The 22,315-nt window shown below is 36.7% G+C and overlaps 1 protein-coding gene across 1 annotated transcript in view; it reads left to right on the forward strand.

The window, feature by feature from the left end:
• The window catches only part of BTBD9 (BTB domain containing 9), a 552,498-nt gene that overhangs the window by 385,600 nt on the left and 144,583 nt on the right, over positions 1-22,315 (forward strand). The window contains exon 8 of the mRNA XM_036768793.1: positions 17,428-17,617. Within this exon, the coding sequence (XP_036624688.1) occupies positions 17,428-17,617 (190 nt within the window). The remainder of the gene's footprint in view (positions 1-17,427; positions 17,618-22,315) is intronic.

Genomic DNA, 22,315 nt, shown 5'->3' on the forward strand with positions numbered 1-22,315 from the left:
ACCCAAGTCCCATCCAGATGGCATTTTTAATAAAATTTATCAGATGCATATGAAAGACAATAATGAACATTCAAAGTAGGGAGTGGCATCATCCCTAAGGAGGAAAAACAGCATGGCACCTTCTGTGTGTTGCAATTTAAAATCACTCTTTAATTTTCCCCTGTAAAGAAGGCCACAGAATTTCATTATTTACAATCAATAAGACTCTTGAGTAAGTATTAGATCATCCATCTCGACAGACTTCATGTTATTCAGGAGAAGGACAAGTATTGCATTAGTGCCATGATAGATTTTTCTCGTGAGAGGGAAGGAATGTGCTACAAACAACTAATAGTAGCATTTAGGTGATTTTTATCAGAATTCTGGAAAAGGGACAAAGACTATGGTATGATTTCCTTTTCTTTACATAGAAAGTGTCTTTTTAACTTCTATTTTTCAACCTGGCCAGCCCAGCCCCAAACATGATTACTAGTGAATCAAAAATATTTCTTAATAGTAATTCACTTTTATGTTGCAAAATTATAAAGAACAAGAATGGCCCAAAAGAAGAAATGTAAGAAGACACTTCTACCTTACCCTGTACCCCTAGACCAGAGGTAGAAGGTTCATAAATGTTGCAAATTGCACATCTTTTCAGACTTTTTGACATATTGACTAGAGATACTGATTTTTTTCCCCTCTTTTTATGTTTTTGTCTTTTAAGAATATTGTATGTTATGTGGAATGGCTTTAAAGGAGTAGGAGTAAGAGATACTGGAACTAATATAACTATGATGATGTAAAAAAAGCAAAAGACTAATAAAAACTTATGTTTTACAAAATAATTCATATCTATATTTCACTTTAAAGTTTACAAAATACTTGCCTTAAAACAATCTTGTGAGGTAGATAATCACATAACTAGGCAGTGTTAAAGACTAAAACCTGATTCCAAAAACAATGCCCTTTCTTTTTTTGTTATTGTTCAGTCATTTCAGCATGCCCAACCCCTCGTGACCCCATTTGGGGTTTTCTTGGCAAAGATACTGGTTTGTTATTTTCTTCTCCAGCTCATGTTACAGATGAGAAACTGACATAGTGGTAAGTGTCACACAGGGTCACACAACAAGTGTTTGAGGTTGGATTTGAACTTAGGTCCTCTTGACTCCAGGCCCCACACTCTATCCACTATGCCTCCTATCTGCCCTTCACTATACTTAACTGACTCTGAAGTATTCAGTAATTGCTTGATTATTTCAGAGTTTGGTTAACCATTATTATCCAGACCCATTTCAATTAAATACAACAAACATCTATTAAGCACCAGCCTGGTGATCCCAACAAGTCATCAAGCATTTATTCAGGATTTCTTGCGTTCCTAATACAGTCCTAAGTACTGAGAGTAGAAATACAAATAAAAGGAAAGATGAGAGAAGACAACCCATGAACAGAAGCTGAAATATGAGGGAAATTTGGGGGGCAGGTACCTTTGAGAGACCATGGTGGAGAAAGTCTGAAGAGTTGAGTCAGAAGCAAGGCTGTCAAGGAATGAAAGAATGAATTTGGCCTACCTGGGCATTTTCCTTAAAATGGAGGTTCTGCAAGGAACCTACCAATCAGTGGCAGGGGTGCAGGGATGGAGTGATCTTCCAGGCTGAGAAGGTTGCTATGGCATGGGGAAGTCCAGAGTGACTCTGGAATAGAGCTGGAGTTCTAACAGGAATAAGGGAATGGATAAGCAGCTATCAAGTAGGAGATCCTCTAACTCTGAGCAGTTGTTTTGGTTTGGTCTTTTTGCCTGATGTTTTTGGAACAGAAGCTGGGAGTGTTGGCATAGAAGGAGCTGTGGCAACACTCAGGAAGATGAATGGGTCTTTTTTGTAAAAGGGCTAATAGCCTAGAATGTCAGGTACAGGGGGGTCAATGTGGCCAGCCCAAAGAGTCTATTCCCATGTATCCAGATGATCCTCCATGCTGCTTTCCCCAGTGTCCCCTGGAATCTAACTCCATGAGGGGTAGCCAGTTTAGGGCCTGGTGACCAGCTAGAATGTGAAATAAGCAATAACCAGTGAGGACATGCAAAGCTACAGCAGTTAAGGTAGTATGTAGTTTGTGAGATCAACCTCTGTTGAATCCCTACCATCTACCACCTTCGTTCCTACTCTGTGTTTATTAATCCCACTGGAAAAAATTGCACAATGATGCATTTGTTTCCCTCATTTGTCATGTGACTTATATGTGGGTCTTCAAACGGGCAAAGTGTAGGTTAAATAGGTACAATGACAATAATAATCAGCACCTTAGCTTTTCCAAGGTAGCACCTCAGAACCAAGGGTCTAGATGAAGGGCTACCCTTATCAGCCTTGAATTTATATGTGTAGCACTTAGGCGGATGAAGAAAAATATACTCTGTTCTCAGAGACCATATGGCAAGACGAGTTTGTCCTGCAGGTGTTAGAATCAGGACATCCATTCATCTGACTTCAATTAGGATCTGTTCAATATTGGAATATCTGTTTTTTGTTCATGCGTGTACATAATACATAGAATTTTTAGAACTGTCTTGGTAGTCAATCCTATGAAGCAATCATTTCTCCCACGTTATTCTACAAGCTTATTCTCCAGATACCTGTTGCGTTCTCCTGAGCCCTGTCATGTCTAGTCTATAAAGAGAAGGAGCTGGTAAAGATCCCCATGATAAGGGCTTATGTAACGATGTGTCTCACTGTTTTGAATAAAATTATATTATTAAACCTCCTCTTAGCAAACCAGTAGCCCTTGTATCTTAGGTGAATTCCTTGACTTGCAAATTCTTATATATCTTGTTTCAGTTACAGAGTACAGAATACCACATATGCAATCAGACAGGATCCCTTTTACAGTACTTTTTGCTTAACTGTTTTTCTGTGATAAAAGGGAAGCTTCCATAGAGGAGGGTTATATAATAAAATGACTGATGTAAAAAGCAAAGTTTTCAATAAAATTTTAGAATTACACCTTAGAATTTTTTTAAAAAACCAAAAATTGGTTAATAGGTTTCCTGAGCATCTATGTTAGTCAATTAATGTAGTCTTTTAACATTTTCTAAAATATAACTCCTCTTCAGACTTGTCTCTCTGTCTTCAAAATCTTATCCTTGAGAGCTTCCCATACTTTCTGAACTGATTGTCCCTATAGTATTTTAGTTCTTGGAATCCTAGCTATCCCTCTTCAGAACCCTTTGAAAACCACTCTCCCAAAATCTAGGGTTCATATCCTTTATCACAAATTTTTCTCTCTCCAAAGTTTCTATAATTTCTATGTAAGCAACCAGTTCCTGCTTGTTGTTGAAAGGCGGCTCAAAATAGAATGTTCCTTCATTGATTCCTCCACCTTTTGAAGGAATAAATTATCATTAAAGCAATTCAAGAAATTATGAGTTGCTCAGCTTTGGGTAGAGATCTGTCTTGGTAATTGAAGTTCCTGTCACTGCAACATCATACCTTTGTGCCAGGCTTGTGTTCTGTGATATTTTTTGATGACAATATTGCTTCTATTTCTGCCTCCATTGATCATTATCCAAATGTATCCCATTATTCTTTTCCCTCTGGCTCCTCAGTTTCTTATGTATCTTAATAAGCTATGATGTTCAGTGTAAAAATGAACAATTTTGAAGGAATTGAGAATTCTGATCAGGGCAGTGATCAACCATAATAACAGAGGATAATAATGAAGGATCCAAGCCATTCTGGAGAGCAGTACCTCTTCTAGGATTGTATCCCAAAGAGATCACACAAATGGGAAAAGGACCCGTATGTACAAAAATATTTATAGTGGCTCTTTTTGTGGTAGCAAAGAATTGGAAATCAAGGGGGTTCCCATCAATTGGGGAATGGCTGAACAAGTTGTGGAATATGAAGGTAATGAAATACTATTGTGCTATAAGAAGTGGGGAAGATACGGACTTCATAATAACCTGTAAAAACCTACATGATATGATGCTGAGTGAGTGGAGCAGAACCAGGAGAACATTGTACCCAACCACAGGTACATGGATTCTGTGATGACTAACTTTGATAGACTCAGCTCTTCTGAGCAATACAAGGTTCAAAGACAACTCCAAAGGACTCATGAGGGAGAGAGCTATCCACATCCAGAGAAAGAACTATGGAAACTGAATGCAGAGTGAGGCAAACTGTTTGCTCTCCTTTTTTTTCTCTTTTGTTTTTGTTTTTGTTTTTTGTTTTGTTTCTTCTTTCTCATGATTCATTCCATTGGTAATAATTCTTCTTTACAACTTGACTATTGTGTAAATAAATTCAATGTGAAGTTATATGTAGAAGATATAGCAGATTCCATGCCATCTTGGGGAGGGGTGGGGGGAAGAAAATCTGGAACTCAGGATCATACGCAACTGAGTGTTGTAAACTAAAAATAAAAAAATCTTAATAAAAAAGAAAGAATGGTTTAGGGAAAAAAAATAATGAAGGATCCTACCTGAACTAATATACAAAACGAGACACATATTTTTGGACATGGCCAGTATAGGAAATTGTCTTGCTTGACACTCATGTATCTCTTTACCAAATATCAGTTGTCAAGCCTCATTGCATTAGCCTTATTATGCCTGTCACCTATATTTTGTTCATGTGTACATAGATGTCTGAATTTAAGGGTTTTATTGCTGATTGCTTTCTTGTATTTTATCTCCTGTGAATTTGGAGTTTTTCTACTACTATTCTGCCTACATAGTTTTGGTATCTAACTTAGTAGAAACATAGAGATAATTTTCTCCGTCTACCCTCATTCATTTTAAAACCCTTTTGATTGGATTGCAAGATGCCAGACTAATACTTTGTTACAGATTTTGTTAGAAGTGTGATTTATCCCTGGCTAAAAGGAAGTAATTCTTAATATTTTAAGCTGTGGTCCAGCTATTTCCTATCCTCAAGAAATTTCTTTCTTAATTTTTTAAAATTATAAACAAATTTGTATTAATATCTTTTGGTATATCACCTACACTTCACAATGGAATCCTGCTTTTATGACTCTCCCAAAGTTATATCTTGTAACAAAGGATATCCCCCAACACCAAAAAAGAAAAATTCAGCAGAGCTAATCAACAAATTAAAATAATCCGACATATGTAATATCCACCCCCATACTCTCCCCACTTCTGTGAAAAACTGGGAGAAATGCTTTGAGAACCCCCATCTTCCTTCTGGTTTTTCTTTGGAGCCAAGCTTGGTCATTATTATTTAATAAGATTCTATTTTAACTGTTATGTTGTTATTTCTGTTTCATTTGTAATTGTATACATTGTCTTTCTGTTTATGCTACAAACTAAGTCTCCAAGCTAGTCATTCAAAATATTTTTTAATTTTTTTCTTTTTCAATTCAATTTTTATTTTCATTTCTGAATTTTCTCCTTTCCACTTTCCAACTCCTCATCCATTGAGAAGATTGGAAAAACAAAACACTTTATAAATTTGTGTAGTCAAGCAAAACAAATTCCTCGATTAGTCATGTCCAAAAAAAGAAAAGAAAAGAAAATATGCTTCAGTCTGCACTCTGAGTTCATCAGGTCTCTATCTCATGTCCTTTGGAATTGTGGTTGGTCATTGTGTTGATCAGAATTCCTAAATCTTTCAAAAATCCTATAAGATATTGTTGTTATTGTATAAATTGGTTCTCCTGGTTCTGCACACTTTACTTTGCATCAGTCCAATCATCCCAGGCTTTTCTGAAGCCATCCTCCTCATCATTTCTTACAGCACAGCTATGTACCATTACATTGACATAATAGAACTTATTTAGCAATGTGCCATTCAGTGGGCTTCCACTTTTTCCCCCAGTTCAAATCTCTTTTTTACCTAGCTGTTCACTCCCCAGATTGTCTTGCGATGAAAACACCACCTGTGTCACTAAGCTCTCTAGTTTCTTACCCAAAATTCACTCTTTCTCTGTGTATATGTGTGAATATATGCACACATGCACACATATCATTACAACTTAATATATGCCTCCCAATAAACCACCACTTACCCCTTACGAAATACATTTCTCAAAAAATGAGGTTATTCACTGTCAGCTGATGAAAATCAATTTGACTGACATGACCTAGGCCCCCAGAATGTTACTTGTACAACAGCTTTTTAATTTTATAGTCAAGATTATATGTTTCGTCTTTTTAAAGCACTCCTAGAATTTTCCCCTGTCCATGATTATATAAAATAGAATCTTCCATCCTCCCAAAATTTCTTTTTATGGTATCAGTTTTATTATTATAGACACCAGGAGTTCTAGAACTTTGATAGTCTGATGAAGCTTATGGAAACCCTTCTCAGACTAATGTTTCTAAATGTGTGAAATTAAATGCAGAGAGGATTACAAAGAAATGCAATATTATTGAAATACTGTTGTCAAAATATTTAAAGAACAAATTTAATGACCACAGATTTATAACCTTCTGATTTAGACTCCTGGTGCATTTGGAATTTATGATGATATAAAGTATAAGATATGCATCTGGACCTGTTGTTCACCAGAGTTCTTAGGTTTTCCCAGAACTTCTTATTGAGTAAAGAATCTCTTCCTCAGCAATTTCTGCTCTTGGTTTTTTTCAAACATTGGACTGCTATGCACATTTCTTTCTAAGTCAAAAACCAAGCTCTTCCCTCTACTTGTAAATATCCATTTCCCCTTCCCTTCATGTTTCCTTCTTTGTTATGAGGTTTTTTGTCTTTTTTTTTTAACTTTAGCAAAGTTGCCTTCTGCTGTGCCTCTTTCCTTTTCCTTATTTTTTAGCCTTCCTCCCCTGTAAAAACCAGTGGTTCCCTATTACCTTCAAATTTTATTATGTTAAATTGAAAAGTTTTTGTAAAAACAAAGCCAATGAAACCAAGATTAGGAAGGAAGCAGAAAACTGGGGAAAAAAAATTTTACAACCATTATCTCTGATAAAGACCTCATCTCTAAAATATACAGGAAACTGAGCCAAATTTATAAGAATACAAGTCATTCCCCAATTGAGAAATGGTGAAAGGATATGAACAGGCAGTTTTCAGAGGAAGAAATTAAAGATATCTATAGTAATATGAAAAAATGCTCTCAATTACTATTGATTAGAGAAATGCAAATCAAAACAACTCTTAGGTACCACATCTCTCCTGTCAGATTGGCAACCATAACAAAGCAGGAAAATGATAAATGCTGGAGAAGATAATGGCAAAATTGGAACACTTTTGTATTGTTGGTAGAATTGTGAACTGATCCAGCCATTCTGGAGAGCAATTTGGAACCATGCCCAAAGGGCTATAAAAACGTGCATACCCTCTGACCCAGCAATATCACTTCTAGGGCTGTATCCCAAAGAGATCACACAAGTGGGAAATGGACCAGTATATACAAAAATATTTATAGCAGCTCTTTTTGTGGTTGCAAAGAACTGGAAGTCAGGAGGATGCCCATCAATTGGGAAATTGGTAAACAGGTTGTGGTATATGAATGTAATGGAGTACTATTGTGTTATAAGAAATGAGGAGCAGATGAACTTCATAATAACCTAGAGAGACTTATATGAGCTGATGCTGAGTGAGGGGAGCAGAACCTTGAGAACATTGTACATGATTACAGACACGCAGTATCTGTGATGACTGACTTCGATAGACTTGATTCTTTTCAGCAATGCAAGGTTCTAAGACAACTCCAAAAGACTCATTATGGAAAAAGCTATCCATATCCAGAGAAAGAATTACAGAATCTGAATACAGATTGAAGCAAACTATTTGCTCGCTCTCTCACTCTCTCTCTCTCTCACCTTTTTTGGGGGGAGTTGTTTCTTCTTTCTCATAGTTCATTCCATTGGTTATAATTCTTCTTTACAACTTGACAAATATGAAAATAAGTTTAATGTGAAGCTATATGTAGAATTTGTATTGAATTACATGCCATCTTGGGAGGTAGGGGAGAGGAGAGGAAAGGGGAGAAAATTTGGAACTCAAAAACTGGTGAAACTGAGTGTTGTAAACTAAAAATAAAAAATAAATTTTAAAAAAAGAATCCAATAAAAATCTTTTGTTTGGCATATAAAGTCCTTCACAGGCTGATTGCTTTTTACCTTTCCCATCTTACATTTTACACCCCTCCACTTACAGTACAATTCACCTACATTAACATCCTTATTGTGCATCTATGAGCACTCTCTTGACTCTGGGCTTTTCACTGGCTATCCCCCTGCCTCTTCCTTTTCATCTTTACCCCTGAACACTCATATTTCCTTTAGAACTCAGCTTAAAACCTACAGGTGGTTTTTCCTGGTCCTCCTCTTCCCTCTCCATCCTCACTCCCAGGGCCTTGTATATATCTTCTATATGCAGTTATCTGCAATTAGAAGGTAAGTTTTTTTTGAGATTACATACTATATTTTTGCCCTTTTTTTCTTGTATCTCTAGTGAATAGCACAGGACCTGGCACATACTAAAGTGCCCTACAAATATTTGTTGACTGTCCTTTATCTGTTCTCACCTGAACACGTAGTACTTCTTAAGAAAAATGATATTACTAGTATCAAAAATGAAAAGGGTGAATGCAGCACCAATGAAGATTAAATTAAAGCAATTATTAGCAGTTGTTTTGCCCACTATATGCCATAAAAACTAACCGAAAAGGATGAATATTCACAAAAATATAAATTGCCAAGATTAACAGAAAAGGAAATAAAATACTTAAATAAGCCTATCTTAGAAACAGAAATTGAATAAGCCATAAATGAGCTCCCAAAGAAATAATCGCCAGGACTAGGTGGATTTGCAGGTGAATTCTACCAAATATTTAAGAAACAACTAATCCCAGTACTATATAAGCTATTTGAAAAAATAGTTTAAGAAGGAGTCCCACCAAACTCTTTTTATGACAAAAATATGGTTTTGATACCTAAACCAAGAAGAGCAAAAACAGAGAAAGAAAACCTCAGGCCATTTCCCCTAATGAATGTTGATGCAAATATTTAAAATAAAATACTAGCAAGAAGATTACAGCAATATATTACAAAGATTATGATCGGGTGGGATTTCTACCAGGAATATAGGGCTGGTTCAATTTAAGCAAAAGTATAAGCATAATTGACCATGTCAATAACAAAAACAACAAAAATCATATGATTATATCAATAGATGCAGAAAAAAACTTTTGACAAAATGTAGCACCCATTCTTATTAAAAAAACACTGGAAAGCACAGGAATCAATGGAACCTTTCTTGAAGTAAGTGGTATCTAAACCCAAGAGTAAGCATTATCTGTAATGGGGATGAGCTAGAAGCTTTCCCAATAATATCAGAGGTAAAGAAGGGTGTCCATTATCACTACTATTATTCAATATTGTACTAGAAATGCTAACTCTAGCAATAAGACAAGAAAAAAGAAATTGAAGGAACAAAAATAGGCAATAAGGAAATAAAACTGTCACTCTTTGCAGATGATATGTTATATTTAAAGATCCCTTGAGATTTAACTAAAAAAATTAGTTGAAATAATTAACAACTTTGTCAGATTTGCAGCATATAAAATGAACCCCCACTAGTCATCAGCATTTCTATTTATTACCAACAAAACCCAGAAGGAAGAGATAGAGAAAATCCATGTAAAGTAACTGCAGACATTATAAAATACTTGAGAGTCTCCATGCCAAGACAAACCCAGGACTTACATGAACACAGTTATAGAACACTTTCACACAAAGACATATCTCAATAAACAATTGAAAAAATTGATTGCTTATGGGTAGGCCAAGACAATATAATAAAAATAACAGTTTTACCTAAATTAATTTACTTATTCATTGCCATACCAGTCAAATTATCAAAGAATTATTTTATAATGCTAGAAAAAATAATAACAGAATTCGTCTGGAAGAACCAAACGTCAAGAATATCAAGTGAATCAGTTTAACAAATATGAAAGAAGGTAGCCTAGCAGTGCCAGATTTCAAACTATACTACAAAGTGATAATCATCCAAACAGTCTGATACTAGCTAAGAAATAGAGCTATCGATCAGTGGAATAGATTAGCTACACAATATACAGCGTTGTTGTTTTTCCTTAGTTTTTGTAGAGGATCGCTGACATCATGACTTTGGGATGAGGGTCGAGTGCGTTCAACCGTGGCTGACCAGTCCAAACAAATTGAGAAGGCTCTACTACAGGTCAAACACATATAGTCTGTTAGAATATTTGGGAAGGTGATGTCTCTGAATTTGCGTGTCTTGTGTTTCCTTTGTGATACTGTGATTCTGCTTTGCTCGTGAGTACTGTGCCTTCTTTATGCAAACATACCTGTGCTAGCCTCTCCTGAGACCTTGAGAATGTCCTTGTACTGCTTCTTCTGACCACTTTGTGAATTTTTGCCTTGTGCAGCTTCTCTGTAAAATAGTCTTTTGCTTCTTGAAACCTAGCAAGGTATCTTGGGGTTTATGGGCTAGATTTCCTTTTTAAGGACCATGCCTTAAACCTGAATCACTCTGACTCTTACCAATTGGCCAACAATAGGTTCCAGCCCAAGCGTACCTTGGTTATTGTTTGGGTTCCAGTGGCTCAGAATGAATATAAACAGTAGTTGTCTGTTTTGGCCAGAAACCTTGAGGGGCTTCCCCTCAGAGATGGATTTTTTTTTCTGACTAGGTAAAAGAAGCCATTCTTTGCCTCATTTTTCACCTAGCTTTAATCATTGGATGAGCGTTGCCTCAGACAAATTGAGACCTGGAAGAGACCTTAGCTTAAAAAGGCCAAGGTCTCCCACTGCATTCTGGGCCATCTCTAGTCATCCTGATCTATATGTTGCCACCAGAACCAGATGGCTCAGGAGGAGAGAATGAGGCTGGTGACTTTGCACAACCCTCCCTCACTTAAATCCAATTCACTTGCAAGTCATGCATTCCCTTCCTGATGTCATGGTCCTCTTTGAGAAAGAAGAACAAACAGCAAGCACTTTGCACTTGGGCTACTTGGCCAACCCACTGGAGTTGTAGTACTCTGAAGTAAAGTTTGAATGCTTGGAAGTTCAACTTGAAACAAGACATCAGCATTTGCTACCCTATCTCAAGAAGTAATCTTCGGAATCTTCCTAGGATAATTCAAGTGGAAGGGGTTCGGTTTTCTGGCATGGAGCTAATAGACTCTCCAGGTTTCACATGTATACAACAGTGAATTCAGTATGACAGCTCTGTAAAGCTTCAGTTTGGTATACATAACTTGATATACATTTTTCTGGAGAGGCTACTGTAATGAAGAGTACCGTGAAGCTGGAATAGGTTTCATAATCAGATCTAATCTAGTCAGCATGCTTATATGTCTCCCAAAAGGAGAATGACAGGCACAGGCACATGACAATGCAACTGCCACTTACAGAAAAGTGCCATGCCACCATCATCAGTGGGTATGCTCCCACCTGACTAATCCTAATGAGGTGTGTTGGTAAGCAAAACGGGCTCTTAGCACTCAGTTCAACCAAGTGCCCTTGAAGAGTTTGGCTTTTGTTTCCTTTGATTAATTCAGTGTATTTCATTGAGTCTTACTAGGTGCTAAGCCCCAGGCCCAAACCCTTATTAGGTGCTAAGCCTATGTAGGTGTGTAGCTCCCAGGGTACTAAGGGGAGGTACTAACTCAAGAGCCAATCATAGGAGCCTAACTTCTGGTCATTCAGATGATGTTGATGACGTCCGAAACGTATAAGAAGAGAAGACAGAGCTATTTGCGCAGGGCTGTCACTCTTGGTGGCTGGAGACTCTGGGCAGCTGTAGCTAAGAGCCCTCCAGCTTGTAAACCCGAATGCTGGGACCTTGTTAAACTCTGGTAACTATGTATTGGGATTTGAATCAGACAAGGTCTGTCTGTCGATGTTTGTAATTTGTTTGTATTTGCCCCAAAGTTCAGGGTGCTGGTTTTTTCCCCTGAACTAAGTGAATGGTATTTGTATGCTGAATTAAAGTAAGCTTGTCAACTCCTTAACGTTGCTTTCCTTAGTAAAGCAGATCAAAAGAACCTGAGCTTTGGCAGCATGCTTGTTGTTGGGCTTGTGTTGATCTTTCACTCCCACAACAGCTCCTAGACGGATTGTTGAAACATGAGGTCAAAGAAAATAAGACCAGGAGACTCTCATTAGTATACTGAAAAAGGACAAACTTGTAATTCTGTATGACTTAAATGCCAGAGTAGGCATAGACTATCAGACATGGCAGGGAGTCCTTGAGAGGAATGGAATCAGAAACAGCAGCAGTCACTGTAATATTAATTAAGGTGGGATTTTTTTTTACTGTTTTCTCTTTTAGAATGCTAAAGTAATCAAGTGGCTTTAGTTAAGTCTTACTAGGTACAAAGCCCCAGGCCCACACCCTTTTGCTGATTAGGTGTGGAGCTTTGGGGCCCTAAGAAGGGTATATAAACTCAGAGGTTAGCATTTTGTTTGGGGTTCTCACTCCCTGGAAGAGTGTTGTGAGATTTGACCAGATGAGCCTCTGGGTAGCCGTTGTTAAGGAGCCCCCTGGCTTTGAAAAAACCCAGATGTTGGTGCTTCTCTGGTAATTCTCTGGTATTGCTATGGATAGACTGGTTTGTGTTATTTGCTCTGTTTATATAATGTGTGTTTGTAATTTCTGTTTGTATTCTCTCTGAAGTTCAGGGTGCTGGCTTTTTCCCGTAAACTAAGTGAATGATATATGTATGTTTGATTAGTGAGATTGTTGACCCCTTAAAGTTGCTTGCCTTAGAAAATCAGATCAAAGATCTTGTGCTAGCAGCAATTCTGTGTGCTGGTGTTGTTGGTCTTACACAGCCACCGTAGTAGCAAGGCACATTGTGATGTTTTGTTGTGTTGAAATAAGTGGAAGACAGTGTTAGTGAAACACAAAAGTCTGCAGTACTAAATGACTGTTAACAACAATGTGATGAAGGCAGTGTGTGGCACAGAGAACTGGACCAATCATAGACTCATCCTCTCCAGGCTAAACATTCGTATTCAGAAAAAGCAGTAGCCCCAAGACTTTAAATGTGGCCTTAGGCACTGAGTAGCTGTGTGACCTTGGGCATCTCATTTAACCCAATTTGCCACAGTTTCCTCATCTGTAAAGTGAACTGGAGAAAGAAATGGTAAATCACTCCAGTATGTTTGCTGAGAAAACCCCAAATGGGGCCATGAAGAGTTGGACACACCTGAAATAATTGAACAACAACATTATCTGATATGTTTGGTTTTTTAAATCCTTTACAACTTGATTCCGATGTAGCTTTCAAATTTTATTGTATAGTACTCCTTTTCCCATATTCAGATGGACCCAATTGGCCTTTTTGCTGTTTCTCACATACATTACTCCATCTCCCTACCTTTATAGTAACAGTCCTCCCATCCTAGAATATATGCCCACCTCTTATAAATTGTTGAATTATTGTTTTATTCAAAACTCTCTGATGCCTACATGAAAGCTTTCTTAATTCTCCAGATGTTAGTTTCCATCCCAGTAAAAAATTTAGTTTATATTTATTTTGTATATTGTTTGTATTTATTTATGTACTTATTGTCTCCTCCAATAAAATGGGAGACTTTCATTTTTGTCCTTGCGTCCCTAGCACCTAGTTGGCTCTCAGTAAATACTTGCCAGTTGATTGATAGATTGAAGGACATTGATGAGCTAGAAGAGAACTAGGATGCTAAAGGGAATGAACTAGGCGTGTTTAGCTTGAAGGAAAGAAGACTTAGCCAAGACATGTGGGCTGTGGTCAAGTATCTAAAGGTCTATGAAGCGGAAGAGAAAGTAGACTTTTTCTATTTGGCCCCAGAAAGAAGAACCATGAGCTGTGGGTGGAAGTTGCAGAAGCAAATGTAAGTTTAGTGTCATAAAAAAATGTCTAAATAATTTGAGCTAATAGCGAAATGTTTTCCTGGATGGATTATAGTGTGGCAACACAGGAAGTGCTTAATTAATTCTTTAATTTTTCTATTGAGAGGTAGTGGTTTCCACCCTCGGAGATCTTCTAATAGTATGTTATAATGAAGATTTCTCTATTATATAGGTTGGACTAAATGGTTGCTGAAATTCCTTCTAACTCTGTATTTCTGTGATTAGTTGTCTTTTGAGTGTTGGAGGTCTAACTCCAAAGTATGAAGATCTAGCCTTTAATCTGGCCTTATCTTCTTACTAATTAGCTTGAGAAAAATCACTTTAATTCTGTAGGCCTCAGTTTCCTCATCTGTAAGAAACAGAAATAGCAACTCTTGTTCTATCTCATTCACCAGGTAGTTGTTTGGAAAGTATTGCCTCCACTGTTTAGTTTCATGTTTACTTTTCACTGGGGAAAATTAGAAGATGTTCTCTCCCCCACAAAAATTACTTATATTTATATTGTTTATGTTTTCTATTTACTCATCTGAATAAGTATTCATTGTCTTCAACTCCCACCTTCATTTTAGATGTAAGTGCCTTGGGGTCAGGAACTCCTTTGTTTTTGCCTCTTTATTCTTGTCCCCTTTCCCTGTGCCTGATAGTACTAGGAATTTAATTAAAGCTTCTTGAGTTGAAGAAGTATGATATGGTTGATTTAATTTTATATTCAGTACTGGTATAGACAACTTCCAGATCTATGCCCTTCTTATCACCCTGGATGCTTAGGAGTTGGGGGGTGGGATACCCACTCCCTCTCCTAAGGCAGAATTCAGTTCTGAAAAGAACAACTATTCCCAGAAAAGATGGTACCTTGAGTTGAATATACCCCCAATCAGACACCTCATAAGGCCCTTTTTTTCCTTCCTCTACCATGCTTCAGTGGTATGGCTTTGTTTCCCCCTTTTAGAATGTAACCTCCTTTCCATTCCCTCACCTACTCCAGTTCCTCCTTTCCTCTGCTCTTACCCTTTTTTTCTATTACCCTTTATGCTTCTTAAAAGATTAAAGAAACTACTTTTTTTTTTCTCTGCTTACGTCATAGCCAGGTGAGAGAGCATTTCTAACTCCTTTCTGTTTCTTGCCTCCCATTTCCTCACTTAGGGAACGTCTCACTGTTTTCTTCCCCCCTGTGTCTCCCTCTCCTCCTCTTTCCCTTATTCACACAACATATTGATTCATCTCTAGAGGGATATACATTTTTAATTTATAAAATACTAATTTCATTCTTCCTTCCATTCTGTTGACTCTTTAAGTTCCCCATTAATCTTTTACTCCTTAGATCCTTTTATCTTTTAATTCCTTTTAGTTTTTTCCTTAGCCTTAATTTGAAAAAAAAATTACTTTAGAAAATAACTCCATTAAAAATAACTCCAAAAGCATGACATGTCTGGAAGTCAGTTCTAAGATACACTTAAAACTTTTATAAATACAATTTAAAATATCCTTTAATGAAATAAAAATTATTTAAGTGGAGAGATATTCAGTGCTCATGGTGGTTGACTTGAATCAATGGAATACACGCGATCTTATCTAAAGTAATTTATAGATTTAGTGATATAGCAATCAGAGTACTAAGAGGTAGAATTTCAAAATAAGTAGTAGCACTTCCAGATCACAGCTTATACTATAAAGCTGTAATCAGAAAAGCTATTTATTCTCATCAAAAAATTTTAAAGTAGATCATCAGAACGGACTAGATAAGCAAGAGTCAGAAACAATAACACTCAATAAAAATGTCTGATAAATCTAAGAATATCCACTATTTGTGTGGATATTCCCTCTTGAACAAAAAAAGGGCTGGGAAAACTGGAAACTAGTTTGGCAGAACCCATACCTTATACTTTATACTATAGTTAGTCAGAATGGATATGCAGCCTGAAAATGAAAGGTCTCACCATTTTTTAAAAAATCAAAAGAAAATGAGATGAGCTACCTCCTGTAACTATGTTTAGGGAAAGAACTTTAAATAAGGGATAGAGGTTGTCACAAAAGGTAAAAGAGATCATTTCAGTTATGTGAAACTGAAAACTTGGAAAAGAACAATCTCTGCAACTAAGATGAGAGAAGTTGTGAATTGGAAAGTAAAATCTTTCCATCAAGTATTTCTGGTGTGGTTTTCTTATCTAATATGCTAATTAAAATAAATGTATGAAACCAAGAACCATTTTTCTATGGATAATCAGGGGTGGGGAATATGTAGCCTCAAGGCCACATGTTGCCCTCTAGGTCCTCAAGTGCTACCCTTCGACTGAATCCAAATTCAGGCTGCAGGTTCCCCAACCCTGTATAAGTACATAGATGAGTTCTAGAGACAGCTCAAATAGACTCATGAGAGCTTATTGTTAAATTTTCAGTATGAACATGAACCTTAGAAACTGCAAACACCACAAATCCAGGCTTGTTTTGTTGATTGTCTAGGCTTAAAGTGATACAAAAATTTTAATATTGCAGATTAAACATAAAAATGTATCCTGAAATGTAGAGATGGTTGTTAAACATTTGCCAGCATATATCCAAATATGTGATCAAAGAATTGTAAATTATTCACAAACATGTAATAGATTGTTCCAAATCACTAATAATAAGAGAATTTGCAAGCCAAAACATGTCAGGTTTCCCCAGATACCCAGAAATTTCACAAGTATGACAAGAGATGGTAATAGTCGTTGTACAGGCTCCAGAAAGATGGGTACGCTCATCTACTATTGAACAAACTATGAATTGATTTAGCCATTTTAGGAAAGCAGTTTGTAATTATGCAGAAGAAGTGACTAAAATGTTTATATCTTTTGATCCAGAGATTCCCCTTCTAGGCATATTCCCCAAGAAGGCCCAAGACAGGTCTCATGTATACCCAGAATATTCATAGCACCAGTTTTTGTGGTTACAAAGAACTGGAAACAAAGTGAATGCCATCAATTGGGGAATGGATAAACAAATTGTGTAACATGAATATAATGGGATATTATTGCACTATAAGAAATTATTAAGATGAAGATTTCAGAGAAGCATGGGAAGACTTATTTGAATGGATGAAAATGAAATAAACAGATAAAGGAAAACAATATATCCAGTGACCAACACAAATGTAATTAAACATTATTTAATTACAATTTCCAAGTTTAGGTCCAAGAAAATAAGAAAGTGAACCTCTGTTCTTTTTTTTTTTCAACCAGAAGTACAGAACTACAGGTGTGGAATGTTGTTCCTACAGTCAAACTCAGTTGAATTGTTGTTTAGCTTTGCTGCGCTACTTATTTTTCTCTTTTTTATTGTGTTTCAGGAGATGGCATGTTGGGTAGAAGAAAGTAGAGTGATATATGTGGAACAAAGATTATATTAAAATTAAAATGATCAATTTTTTAAAATTATTCAAATGAAGTCTTAATTTATACAGTATAATAATAGTAATATGATATCTTCTAATCTGCTTTTTTGTCCTTAGTCTAAAATAGACTGTAACTTAGTACAGAGGTCATTGTTGGAATCTCTTTTGCCACTTTTATTCTGATATCAAATTTTGTGTTTCATTTCACAGTTCCAATGGAGAATGTTGCAACAATTGCCGATTGTGCTAGTGTGATTGAGGGTGTGAGTCGTAGTCGCAATGCCTTGTTGAATGGTGACACCAAGAATTACGATTGGGATTCCGGATACACCTGTCACCAGCTAGGAAGTGGTGCCATTGTGGTTCAGCTGGCACAACCTTACATGATTGGGTCAATACGGTAAGATGATTACTTTTCCTTATGAAATGTCAAGATATGGCTTTTGTTGTCTTAACAAGCTCTGCAGACTAGAAGTATAGTGATTGTTTATTCACTTAAGTAAGTTAGGAACTTCTTTTTCAGAACTTGCTTTGTCTGATTTAGAAAAAATTTTATTTCACATTTTTAAACTCTTTATGGAGTGAGGGGATAGATATAACATAGTACAGTTCCAAGTAGTTACGTTAACTTACCTATGTGCATTCTCGAACATATATCTCATATTTGTAGTTAAAATGGCTGCTTCCGCAGATCACCTTAGTGACCCCAATTGGCTGCTGAACTTGAAGGGTAGGTAACAAGCCTTCAAAAGTGGTCCAGAGCAGTTATTCCACTAGTTTATATGGACTCACAGAATATGACTCTAGAATAAAACAAATTGTGAACAAAATAGAATTTGAATAAAAATGAAAAACAGCCCTATGCAATGTTACTTTTTGACTTGATGATTTTATAAGAATCTCAGTTTGTAGAGAAAATATGAGCTTGCTTCACAGACACAATGAATTTCAGAATCTCAGAGCTGGAAGAGACTTCTTTGGCCATTTAGTCTAACTCATACCTAAAAAAGACTCCCTTCTCCAGAATACTTGACAAGTGTTTAAGCAAATTTTGCTTAAAGACCTCCACTAGTGAGTATGAAGGAGAGAAATCCACTGCCTACTTTCTGCTTATGGATTGCTCTAATTATTGGACGTTTTTTCTGACACTAAGCCTTAATTTGCCTATTGTATAACTTTTACCTGTTGCTTTTAGTTCTTAATGAAAGCATGATTGTTCTTTGTGATCACCTCTTCCTTTTCTAGATATTTACTAACCACTCCTTTAATAATATATCCTAGTGTTTTTTTCAAGATTTGAATTAACTCCCACTATTCTGTAGTTTGAAGATTTTGTTGGTGTCATTGAAGATTACCAACTGCTATAACTTCAGTGGCTACTCTATATTTAGAGAGAAGAATGCTGACTCTAGCATATGTTTTTCACAGTAATTAGTAGAAGTTTATGTACTGCTCATATTTATGATTTCATCCTAATAGGTAAGAAGCCAGGTACTGTAGTTCCATTTTAACCAGAGCAGGACATGTTCTCCACATGTGTCTTCTCCATTGCAGAAAGCATGAGACATGATCAGTAATTAGAAACAGCCATGGCAGTTGCGAATTCCATAAGATACAATCGACAATTCATAGGAGAAGTTGAATTCAGAAGAATCTACCCAAGTGATCTGAACTGCTACTGTAGGGAGGAGAATTCCAACTATTGGGGAGATTTAAAAATAGTTTAGTGAATTAAGAAATAAATATACTATCTTAAAGGTACCAATAAAAAGAAGGTATACTTTTTTTGCAAATAAGTTGAAGTGGGATAATAAGGATTAACGACATTTTATATATGTGTGAGTCTAGAGACATCTTAGAGGGAAATTAGTCTTAACTCAAGTAATCATATACTTGTATAGTTTGGGGAAAAAATTAGAAGTTATTTAATATACTCTTCCCTTCCCATACATGAATGCCCTTTCTAGCATTCATCCCCCCATTTACCACAGCTCCAGTGATAATGAACTCATCTGGATTCCACAAGATCATCTGTCTGATTTTTGGATAATTCCAATAATCAGAAATTCTTAGTTTGTTTGGTTTTGTTTTTAAAAGTATATTGAACCTTCCCAAAGTAAGCTTCTGCCTATTTTCTGAGAACTAAACAGAAGAACTCGAGAGCTTTCTCAATTGGTTTCCCTTCTAAAAATGAGATTCTAATGAGCAAAGTGTTCGAAAGAGTTTCTTCAAGTAGCACAAAGAAATTAAAACCTACTTTTTTTTGTACTAAAATCATAATTTTTTTTTAACTAGAAGGGCAGAATTTACCCTGGCCAGAATGTGTTGCAAGTTTCCTATTCATGTGAGACTCATAAAGGGACTCTGACAATCATTCAGCATTCCTCACATCATGTTTGTTAATAACACTTTGCAATATGGCAAGTAGGAACATCCAAAAAAGGTATAACATCCTCCAGTCTAATGACTGTTAGGAACAATCCCAACACTAGCCATCTTTGTTTTTATTGTAAGAAAAATTAATCGAGGACTCCTATATAGTAAGTAAATCCTTTTAAAATCCAGCCGTCATGAGAGATATTTTTTCATATATTGTCTAGAACAAATTTGATATAAAAGGTATTCTGGTGATTTAAGTCAATCACTTATATTGTGTCTTACCCCCAACAGGCAGTTAGCGACATAATAAGTAGAGTGCTGGTCTCTTAAGACCAGGAAAGTTAGGAAAGCCTGAATTCAAATGTGGCCTTGGACACTTACTAGCCATGTGATTCTGGTCAAGTCACTTAACTTTTTCTCCAACTATGAAATGAGAATAGTAATAGCCCCTACCTCCCAGGGTTATTGTGAGGCCTAGATAAGGTAATATATGTGTAGTGTTTTAAAATCCTCAAGGCACTATATCAATACTAGCTATTTATAGCGATTTAGGTCATCCCCCCCCCAAAAAATGAAGACTGTGGATGGATTACAATGTGAGACCCTTCCTGGATATGGCGTTCTAGTTATTTTCTTCTCAAACTTAAGGAGTTTTTTTTTTTGAAGGCTGTCAAAAGATTAAATAAATTAAACATCATTGTTTTCAGTTATATAGTTTATTGTATAAGCATTGAATCATTCTAAATATTGAGAAAGAACAGTATCATAGTAGCTCCCCTGATTTATCGTTGGAACTGGCTTTTTTACTCTCTTAAAAGGAAATTTTATGCAGACACTACTGGATTTCCAAGAACTACATTTTTTGGTGTGGGACTGTACCCAAAGGACAGCCCATTAAGTCAAGAAAGCTGACAGGTTCTAGAGCAAGAGATCTCTTTATAGCTGCTAATAGGGCCTGTGAGGAGTGAGTTGAGGAAAGAGACATCCAGCCTTCTTCATTTCAAATTGGCATTTCTTCTTCCCATAAAAAGTAAAGTAAAAAGATAAAATAATGTCATTTTAATACAATAAAAGGTTCTTTTCACATCAAGGTTTAAACGTATAAAGCTTAGTACAACTTACAGGTATCCTGGACTAACTTGGGGATTAGATGATAGACCTCTTCATAAAATGAAACTATGTAATGGGCTAAGTTACCAGTTGAGAACAACAGATAGATCTGAAGCTTGAATCTCAAATTAGAAGGCTTTATGTTTTATAAATGTGGAAGGTGGTAGCGCGCTAGGAAATAGAGGAGCCCAGATCCTCCTAAAACACCCTTGTGAGGTTTAGAAGCACATGTATTTAGAAAGAAATAAGAAGGATCACCTTTACATTCCTCTACCAAGCTCTGGAATCCGTACAGCAAATTCCAGACTCCAGAGACTGTAAAAACAAGCTGGGGTAGAGCACAGAGAATCCCTAGGAAATTCAAGACAGGTCCAGTGTAGTTAATCCTGGAAATAGGAGAAAGGTCCCAAAGACTGACTGGTATCCCTGAAATCCTTAGCAACAGGAACCCTGTGTGCAAGGCTGCTAAGGGAGCTATGGAAAGGGTTTGGCCCCAGCACAGAGCTCCAGGTCAGCAGGATCCGAATGATAGGTCCATGAACCTAGAATCAGGAGAAAGACCCTGGACAAAGCCCAGCTGAAGGTGTCTCCTAATCCCTTTGCAGAAGCTTACAGGAGTAGGCCCTGAACCTAGAAGCAGGAGGGAAGAACCCCAATGAGCCAAATGCAGGAGGAAGACCTGCAGCCCTCTGACGAGAGAGCCTCCCTACCAGAGCCTAACACTAGACTAGTCTGAGAGTCCCTTGAAGAAGGGTCTTAGTCTTGGCCACTATAATCAAGACCAGATAGTCTCTGCCCATGCCATTCAGTCATAGAGTCTAGCCCAAGCATTGGCCTTCCCTCTACCCCATCCCCCAGGTTAGATGCTGAGGCTACAGAAATAAGGAAACCAAGGAAAACTCTCCATTTCATGAGGAAATGCCAAGAGAACCCCTGGAAGTAAACCCAAAGGAAGATAGCAGTCCTATGACCAGTCCAGGTAAAACCTCAGAGGGGGAAATTAATCATCCTGGCCACACAGACTACAGGAATACCTAGAAGAAACGAAACAGAGATACAAAATGGAATAGCCAGGGAGGAAAGAGTGTTAAGAATTGATACCTTAGATATCTTAGAATGGAAAACCTCATCCAAAAACTAAATGCTATTAAAATTAAAATGAGCTAGACAGAAACAATGATCCTAAGACAAGAAATATTGTTTAAAATCAAAGAACTGAAAAAAAATTAATCTGAAAAACATTTTATCAGCAGCAACTGACCTTGAAAACAGGTCAAGGGGAGATAATCTAAATTTTCAAACTGTCTGCAAATCATGGCTAAAAAAAGTCCAAATACCATAGTTCAAGAAATTGTAAATGAAAACTGCCCTGAACTCTTAGAATCAGAGAGCAAAATGCAAAGAAGCTGCCAGTAACCTCCTGAAAGAAACAAACAAAAAAAGAGAGCCAGGAATATCATAGCAAAAATCCAGAGCTTCTAGTTCAAAGAGAAAAGAGTTCAAAAAGAGCCAAAAAGTTCAAGTGCCAAGGAGCCACAGCAAGGATCATACAACACAGCAGTTGCTTTTTCAGGAGAGTAAAATTTGGAATACTACATTCCAATAGGCA

The sequence above is a fragment of the Trichosurus vulpecula genome, chromosome 7 (genome assembly GCF_011100635.1).
Source record: "Trichosurus vulpecula isolate mTriVul1 chromosome 7, mTriVul1.pri, whole genome shotgun sequence".
In the NCBI taxonomy this organism is placed as follows: Eukaryota; Metazoa; Chordata; class Mammalia; order Diprotodontia; family Phalangeridae; genus Trichosurus; species Trichosurus vulpecula.